This window comes from Alosa sapidissima, chromosome 21 (assembly GCF_018492685.1).
Source record: "Alosa sapidissima isolate fAloSap1 chromosome 21, fAloSap1.pri, whole genome shotgun sequence".
NCBI classification, from domain to species: Eukaryota; Metazoa; Chordata; class Actinopteri; order Clupeiformes; family Clupeidae; genus Alosa; species Alosa sapidissima.
The window spans coordinates 22,404,232-22,413,510 of record NC_055977.1 but is presented as its reverse complement, the minus strand read 5'-3'; the positions used below and the strand labels follow the sequence as shown (position 1 = coordinate 22,413,510).

Genomic DNA, 9,279 nt, shown 5'->3' with positions numbered 1-9,279 from the left:
CTAGAGTAATAACCAAGACACGTGTATTGCATTTTGGCTGGCGGTTATGTTGCCCGCATACCGCCTCCCATGGCCGAAACTGGAATTATGACACCTGTCGGGCTGTGGCTAGTAATTTAGCATGCTAATTCAGGTTGATATCTCTGCAGCACTATACCTTGTCATTTTTTTAATGACATCATCGCCCTTATTTCTTCTCATTCTATTGATGCGTGTAGCTCATTTTTTGGATATTTTTACCTCAATTCTTACACATGGCACCTTTGAAGAAACAGCCCAGTCTCATCTGCGGAGTTGCTGAATGCTGTACTGCTGCAAAAATGATAAAAGGTTTGTGTAAGCATAGACCATTTAGCATACATATACTGGAAGATCTCGGCATTCAAAACATTGCTATAAAACTAAAACCTATGCTTAACCACAGGGATTATAGGGCAATTGCTGCAAATGCACGTTAGGCTAAGCTGTTAATGTGTCTGATTGATCAAAATACCTTATTTCTGCAGTTAAGTACAATACAATGTACAGTACTGGAAATGCATTTGTTTTTAAATGTCCAAAATGTTACATTCCTGTATATGAAAATAGGCTATTTGAATTCTGCGTGTGTATTTTTGCATGTAAATAAGGGTAAGTTCTGGCCAGTCAGGATGTTCAGATCCACCACAAATAAATTTGCCGTTGAAGGAGAAAGGCAGCTGGGCAGGCAGCAGAGGCATTGGGCAGGCAGCCATGACCTACTGGTTGGGAAGCTTAGTTGTGACAGTAGGGTGGCCGGTTTTATCCCTGACTGGTACAGTAGGAACATGGGAGGCTGTTTAGCGTCACTCTCCCCATGTCCACATGCAGGGCTGTGGTGCCCTTGAACAATGCACCTAACCCTCAACTCCTTGTGGGCAGTCCACTGCTCTGGGTTTTGTATGTGTGTGTGTGTGTGTGTGTGTGTGTGTGTGTGTGTGTTCACTAATGGCTAAAATGCCAAGAAAGAATTTCCCTCAATGATAAATTATCAATTATAGTATCTATCTATATATCTATCTAAAAAGAAAATGGTGGATACCGGCTTGTAAATGATTCATTTTGTGACAGACCTAATGAGCTGATAGATGTATCAGTTATGTACTACTGGCAAGTTCATGTTCTAAAATGTGTCCAGGATTGTTGGTAAATGTAAAATAATTCAATATAATAGGATTTTCAAACATGTACAACCCATAGTATACTTCATTATTCAAGAGTGCCACTTCAAAGGAGATATTTAGAATCTTCATCAAAACACATTCTAGTCACACTCATGTTTGTAAATATCCCAGGTTTCATGAGATTGCATCACCTTCTCTAAATCACAGAATTTTCTTTCATAGTGATTTTATGTTGCAGGAATTATTTTAGGTAAGCATGTAAAAAAACGTGTTAAATAAAGTTTGCAAAGACTTTGAACTTTTAACACAGAGGGCTGAATGGCGTACAGTCGATGCGTCTCAGATGACTCAGCAGTTTTAGATGTGAGTTTTTAAGTTAGCAGCAATGTCTTATCTTGTGGTCGTCAATGTCTGACGCTGGTGCTGCTGTTGCTAAAAGACATGTCAGACAGCAGCATTCCAGCCGAGCGCTTCGCAAACTGTATATTGACCGCAAGTCAAAAGACGGGATGTCAATCAATGGAGCATCCACATGCGACGGCCAGAGGGGTCAAGGCTCTTCATTTAAAGGTTCCATCATCTCATTGGCCCTTCTGTGCCGAGCACAAGCCCACAAATACCTTGAGTTACATAATATTCTGCCGAGAGCTTAGAGGTTTACCTACATCTCTGTAATGGAAAAGAGCAATCGATGGGTGAAAGACTGACTGAAGAAAAAATGGGCCTTTCTGCACATGAAGGTCATGGTGTGCTCATAGGTCCAGTTAAGTGTGGCTTGTCTGGTCCAAACAATTTGTCACCATTTGTCAAGGGGTATTACACAAATTATAGAAGTTAGGTTATTGACAGCTCTCAGCACTTGAAAGACTAGTCATTGTGTTGTGGAAGAAAAATGATGACCATCACACCATCTGACATGTTTTGTTATTACTTTATTAATTATTATTATCATCATTATTATTCAAGTTTAGATGTAACAGACATCTTTGCCATCTTTGTTGATTTTTTTTGTTGTTTGCTTGTAAAAACTACAACACAAAAACGTTAAGGTGGCTGCTGAAAATCAAAAAATAAACAAAAACAAAAACAAAACAAAAAACAATTCTAAACCATCATCTATGCACTTTAAATGCTGTAAAAGTAAAAACAATAACAATCTAAAAAAAAAAAATATGGTTAAAAACATTTACATTTTTTGCCTTCTGCCATGACCATGTCCTAGCTGGCTTCGTAGCCTCCCATCCCACAGCCCCCCCTCCTATGTATTTCTCTCTCCCTGCAGCCTTACATAAGGCCCTTATAAAATATGTATGGTCACTTACAAAAAAAAAGTCAATTGATTAAGATGCAGTACCTGTATGCAGCATGCTAATTACATTTCATCATTCTTCCTTGGCAATAAACTGGATAACTGAAGTGCAAGCGTTAACATATTTCAACTTAAAAACATCCATACTCCATTAAAAAAAATAATCAGAAAACAAGAAATAAAAACAAGAGCAAAATAAACTATGACATCTCAAACAAATAAACATTTTTTTAAAAAAGGCAAGAGTTCCTTATGTTATTCAATAACCTACTGTATAAATGCTCCTGTGAAAAAAAAAAAAAGCTTTATTATTTAAATGTATTCTTTTTTTACTCATTTATTTCCCAAGAGGCATTTGCAGTAAAGCAGCATCGTAAGGCTATACTGAGTATCTGACACCTCTCAGTAATTCAAAAACAACACACTACCAACACATACATAATACCACCATCCTCCTCTCTCATCCTTTCTCCCCTTCTCTCTCATACATCCTCCAAGTCTCTCTCTCTCCACTTCATATAAATATATACCGTGGGCCGGAGTGCAGCACTCCACGACAGGATAAAGCCAGACTAGCAGAGAGTAAAGACATTTCCAAGCTAGCAAAGCATGTACGGGGGGGGGGGGGGGCGTGTGTAATAGCGATTAAGTAAAAAACACCAGAGGTTTTTGCTTCTGCTGAGCATCGCCGGATGCTTTTGAAGATGATTACAGCCTAGGCCTTCTGATTCAGCTCCAGTCCAGTGGATCTGATATTGCTGATGAGGGGGCATCTGCTTGGTAAGGATCTGTAATATCTGTAGTCAGAGGGAGCACGGGCGATTAAGCTGATGTGAATCTCACGAAGGACACTGTGTGAGTCTAATAAGAAAGCAATCGGGTGGTGTCAAGGCACCGACGGAGCCAGTCGAGTGTGAGTCTTGCCATGGCTTAAGTTAAAACTGGACCACCAGCTGTGGAGGTGCCTTGCACCTTCACTTATTTGTTTATTCACTTCTAGGTCCTCCACATGAAAGTCGATGAGAGTACGCTAGTGGTGCAGTTCAACTTTAGGAACTTCCACACATGTGACCGCAGTCGTGAGTCCTTTTGCCTCCATGTTGCTGCTCTCTAAAGACTCAGCCCTGCAACATAATGCATGGATTTGCAAACTCGGGAGTGTTTACACAACTGCCACTGTTCCAACGAAAGGCACCTGCAGAACACCTGCACGTCATGACTGTTTACAATACTCTACTGTGTCGGGACGCAGATGGAACTATGCAAGAATTAGTCCATGGTTCTCTCAATATTTTGTCTTAAAAATGCAAAACTGACACACTAAAAGAAATAAAAGAAAAAACAACATAAAGAGAGATACTGGTGAATGTTGTGGTGGCTGAAATGCCTGGACGACCAAATAAGGAAGTATTAAAAACGTTGTAGAGATCCTATTCACTTAATGAAACGGATGCCAAAGACTGGTCAGGCTCTTGAGTATTTTCTTTGTTCAGCGTCAGAGTGTGAGAAAGGCTGAAGCCCACCGCCATGAGAGTTGCTCTGAAACTACAAAGCACTGCGGTGTACGTGTGTGTGCGTGTGTGTGTGCGTGTGTGCGTGTGTGCGTGTACAGTATGTGTGCGTGCCAGGTAAGATAAAGAATAAAGACAGACTATGCTTGGAATGGACAGATGCGTGATGTGGCGTGTGTGCACGGATACATATACGCTACAAAATAACCATGTCCTTCTGTTCCTTGAAGCTCCTGCCTTTGTAAAAAAAGGCATTCTATTCTTAATAGCATTTTTTGTTCTTGTGAGAGATAAAAAATATTAAAAATAAAATCAATGAAAAAAAAATGTAACAATAGCAGGTGTTTGCTTCATTACCAAGTTTGCTACATTTGCAAATGTAAACAGTTTGTCAGAGCCTAGCTCATGGGCTCTTTACTCCAATGCAAGTTTGCAAGTTCATTGCTGCATATCAACATACCAGGTAGAAAATACTTTGTACAATATATCAGGCACTGATATAATGATTATTCTTATTAACATCTTAGAAAATATATTGTTTTCTTCTTCTTTGTATTCCTTCCCAAATGTCTAGTGATATCAGTTTTGCATCCCAGCAACTAAGGCAGCAGCTTAAAGTGTTGACGGATATATCTGTGGGAAAAACAAAAACAAACACCAACCCAAAACAACCCCCCTCCCCACAAAAAAAAGAAATGCATCTCTAAAAATGAACATTGTTTGATACAACATAGGACACTTAGTACAATGTTAACTGGCGACAAGTACGTCTAAAACTACTTAAGGTCTCTAGATCAGCCGTGCACGTTCCCTGAGGACGTCTTTGTTAGTCTGAATTTTGCTGAGGACACTGTCACTTCTTCCGTGGCTTTTCCGAACACCTGTCTCAACCCTTTGACCCCAAACATGAGGCCCATCATCCTGGTGTCACTGGAGGTACGAGAACATTTTGATAAGCCACTTCTCCCACGGGAGAAAGGCAAGGGAGTACAAAATAAAATAAAATAAAACAAAATAAAGTCAAATAAAATAAAAACAGCAAAAAAAAGGTCAAACCATTAAAAATAAATCTGCTCATGTACCTTACTTGCTGGACTGCTCGACAAGTCTCAGAAACTGAGGTGGGAAAACAAAACTGCTTGTACCATTGTCATTAAAAAGCATTTGTATCTTCGTAAAAATGTGGAAATTGCAAATAGCTTTTTGTTGTTCATTAGTTTTCAGCTTGAAATGAACTCCCAACAGCTGTCTAGAACTCTCATGTCTTCTTTCCCATTTTGAAAGACTGAGGCACTGCATAAGACTGGCAGCGCAAGCCGTCATGGCACATTTGTGGTTCCTCCTCCACTTCATGATGTTTTTTAAAGTCAGGTGAGTGAAGGTGATTATTGGGGGGGGGGGGGGTAAGTGTGAGGAGTTGAGGATGGAGGAATTGGTGGGGGTCTAGGGTGAGGGGAGGATGCGTTCTGTGTTGAAGCACTGTCTCCACTGCGCCCCCTGCAGTTCATGCTGCACGTTGTGGCGTCGGGGTCGTTCTGGACGTCCTAGACGTCTGACGGCTCACTCTTGTGGGGGGCTGTCGCCTGGGGCCGGTGCCGGCGTCGGGGTCGGAGTCGGGGTCAGGGTCGGGGTGGAGGCGGAGGAGGGCGGCTCGCTGGCCGGCCGGTGGAGGCCCCTCTGGATGTGTGTGGTGAAGTCGTACTTGTCGGCGCAGGCGTGCAGGCAGATGCTGCACTGGAAGGGCCCGCCGTCGCCGTGGCAGCTCATGTGCAGCGCGTACATCACCTCGTCCAGGAAGAGGATGCCGCAGCGGACGCACTTGCTGGACAGCTCGTCCTGCGTGCCTTGCTCCGCTGTCTCGGGTCTGGCGCGCTGCGGCTGCGGCTGCGGTGACCGGGCTCTCGTGGAGCCCTCGTCCACGTCGTTCGATGTTGGTTTGAGCTGCTGCTGTTTTTGCTGCTGCTCGCGCTCTTTCTCGATCGCCGCTGCGGCAGGCGAGGAGCGCTTTTCCGAGTTGCTCCTCTCTATGACGATGGCGGGCGGCGTCGCAAGCCCGAGGGGGATGGCGCCACCTGAGCCGGCGCCGTTTGGCGTCACCGAGGGGCTGGGCTTGGAATGTTTGATGGCCAGGTCGAGTGGGGCGTCGCTTTCTGGACCGACGGAGGACGGAGGTGGCGGGGGTGGAAAGTGAGGCTGGAGCCCGAAGGGGGCGTAAGGCACAAAGCTTTGGCACGGATTGGGCAGGCCGGGCACGGGGCCCAGGTAGTGCGGGTTGCCCGGCACGGACATCTTGTACTTAGTCCAGAAGCGCAGCCAGTCGGTCTCGCTCTGCAGGTCGCTGTGGAGGAAGGGCAGGCTGAAGAAGGGGTACTGGTACTTCTCGATGGGGCTCCCCGGCGGAGAGTAGCTGGCCTGCTTGGACGGCCGCATGTACTTCTCGATGGGGCTGCCGCGCTCTGAGCCACCCTTGCCGCCGCCGCCGCCGTCCGAGCCGGGGGCAGCGAGGCCGTTGTTGCCCTCGGCTCCCAGCGGCCCCCCGGCGTCCGGCGGGCTCTTGTGGAGGTGCAGCGGGGGCATGCGCTTCTGGATCTCCAGCGTCTGGTTGACCAGGAAGGCGTGGGTGGAGCGCGGGCTGGGGTGGCCCTTGGCGCCCGCCGCGGCAGGGGACCCGTAGCCCTCGTACTTGCTCAGCGGGCCGTGCGGGATGTCGGAGCGCAGCGGGGCGACGGGGGTGTCCGGGCCCGAAGGGGTCTGCGAGTCGTCCGGCCGGCGCTCCAGGGGGCTGCCGTTGAGACGCTCCTCGCTGTTGATCCCGCCGCGCTGCTGCTTGGGACCCACCGACTCAGACGGGAGCGTGTCGGGATTCAAGCGCTTCCGCGTGCGCCGGCGGATGATCTGCTCGCCGTTGTTCTGCTTGATGATGTTCAGGGGCCTGGGAGTCTGTGAACAAGAGAGGAGAGAAGAGAGTTAGGATACAAAAATGAGAAAATAATTATTAGTTACATTATTCATGATTGTGTTAACATCATCTTTGTCATTTTAATCATAGTTATGCCTGTGGCAGGTTTGTGAACTATGTGTGTGTGTGTGTGTGTGTGTGTGTGTGTGTGTGTGTGTGTGTGTGTGTGTGTGTTTTATAAAGTCAGTCTGCACTTTTGCCCCTTTCACAGGTCCAACTGCGGTCACAGCTGACCAGACAGGTGAGGCCCGAGCATTTGGACTCGAGTCCAAATCTGTCCCGCTGCGGCAGGCTTCAGTGGCTTGCTGATTTCCCATTAGAGCTCGGCGGGTGGTAAGTAAAGCAGCAGGCTGGGCCGAGCCGGTCAGCGGGCCCTGGGCTCGCCAACACCACCTGCCCACCTCCACATGCATCTCCTCCCTCTCACCCCCCCCACAGGCACAGACTCTAATGACACCCACAGAGGCGATGGGATGGGAGGACCCAAAGACCCGAGGCCCCTCGTGGTGCAGCGGCGCAGACTGCAGGTGGAACAATGCTAGCCCAGTTACTCGCACTCCTCTTTCAGGACTGGCTGATCAGCTTTAATTAGCAGTTGGTTAGCTTCGTAATCAGTCATCAAAACTCAATTAATTACACGGCTGGGGTTGGACTGGCTTGGGCAGGCTGAACAGGGCAAGAAAAGATCAGAGAGAGATAGAGAGAGAGAGAGAGACAGAGAGAAGGAAAGAGGGGGAGAGAGAGAGAAAGAAAGAGATGGAAAGGGAGGAAGATATTGAGCTAGTTTTGCTCCTTCTTTTTCATGTTCTGTTGTTTTTTTCCCTCTTCCACTCATAGCAAATAAACAGAGCACATAAACTCCCCTGCCGGACGGCACTTTGCCTGGCTCTCTATATCAATTGCTGTCAGAAGGCTCCTCGCCGTTCAGGGGAAATTGTGTTGTTGAGGAGACGCGGCGCTGAGGGATGTTCCATTCTGCCTGGACCGGGGCGCAGCAGATGGATCTTTTGAAGAATTTTGGCTCTCTCGTGCACCGCCCAGCTTTGACTGCGGGGGGGTGGGGTGGGGTGGGGGGGGGGGGGGTGTCAGATGAGGGGGCCTGATAGGGGGCCGTCTCTCTCGTGGGCTCATGTTGCTGGACCTGAAAACATTAGCTCATCTGCAGCCGGGGGGGGGGGGGGGGTGGTGCACTCACGGCGGAGGAAGACCAGATGAGGAGGAGTAGGAGGATGAGGAGGAGTAAACTACGGGAAAAGCACATGTGTCTCCCGTGAGGAGACCTCGGAGATGCATAAGGTGAGGAGGATCTTGCCGCCTCATTCATCACGCGTTGGCTTCTACTTCTTCTGGCGTTCTTTTGTCTCTCTGTCTCTATCCAACTCCCTCTGTACAACATTGCAGCCATACAGGACTTATGTACACTGGTCAGGTACAACGGGAGATATCTACACATTGTTCTGTTCCTATCCGTTGGGAGGGGGGAGATCGGGAAAGAAGTAGAGAGGAGGGAGGGAAGATGGCCAGAAGGGTTATGAGGGTGAAGCCATTTTCTTTTCTTTGATTCATTTCGCTCCTGTGCTTTTTCTCTCTCACTCCCATTGGACAGCCTGCACCTTAACGTTCAATGTGCATATGACACCGGGAAGCAGAGGGGGAAAGAGATGGGGGGGTGCAGGAGGTTGCAAGAGGGGCAGGTGGGGAGAAAGAGGGGTGGGGGGTGGTTTAATGGGATCAGATTGCCCCCCCCCCTCTCCCTCCTTGACTTTGAGGGGAGCAGAGTCCCAGCGGAATCAATCCCACACGGCGCGGCCAGTCTCCTTTTGTGCGCACAGGAATCTGTCGACAGGTTCCCAGGCGAAAGAAAAACCAATCATTTCAGAGAACTGGAGAGGAGAGCAGTGGAGAGGAGAGGAAAGGAGAAGGGAGAGGAGGAGAGGAGAAGAGGAGAGGAGAGAGGAGGAGGAGGAGGGGGTGACTGGGGGCAGGAAGGTGGGGGAGGTCCTAACCACAGTACAGGTGAACTTGTGTAAGAGGATTTGGAGGGTGCAGATCTTCCTCTGGTTACTAACTCTCCTCATCTGGCCCAGATGGAGAGTGTGATTTATTCCGAAAAGACGACCAGAAGCCCATCAAGCAGAGAGTCTGGCCTCACACTGACTCGTGCTGAAGGAAAGCAGGCGGAGGAGTGGAGGAGGAGAGGAGGGATGAAAAAAAAAAGAAAAGAAGTGCGAGGGAGGTGTATTTTTTGACAAATGTTTGCTTTGTTAAGAAACGGGAGTGGTATCACTTAAACAAATCTGTGCACAGCTGCCTTTCGGTTTAGCCGAGGTGGGAGATGAATGTGGAGAGAAATGACTC

The 9,279-nt window shown here is 47.7% G+C and overlaps 1 protein-coding gene across 4 annotated transcripts in view; it reads right to left on the bottom strand.

The window, feature by feature from the left end:
- Window positions 1-2,057: 2,057 nt before the first annotated feature.
- The window catches only part of trps1 (trichorhinophalangeal syndrome I), a 103,435-nt gene continuing 96,213 nt past the window's right edge, over window positions 2,058-9,279 (bottom strand). For all 4 annotated transcript variants that reach the window (XM_042077329.1, XM_042077331.1, XM_042077332.1 and 1 more), the window contains exon 7: window positions 2,058-6,902. In XM_042077329.1, coding sequence (XP_041933263.1) covers window positions 5,523-6,902 — 1,380 coding nt within the window. In that variant the 3' untranslated portion in view covers window positions 2,058-5,522. The remainder of the gene's footprint in view (window positions 6,903-9,279) is intronic.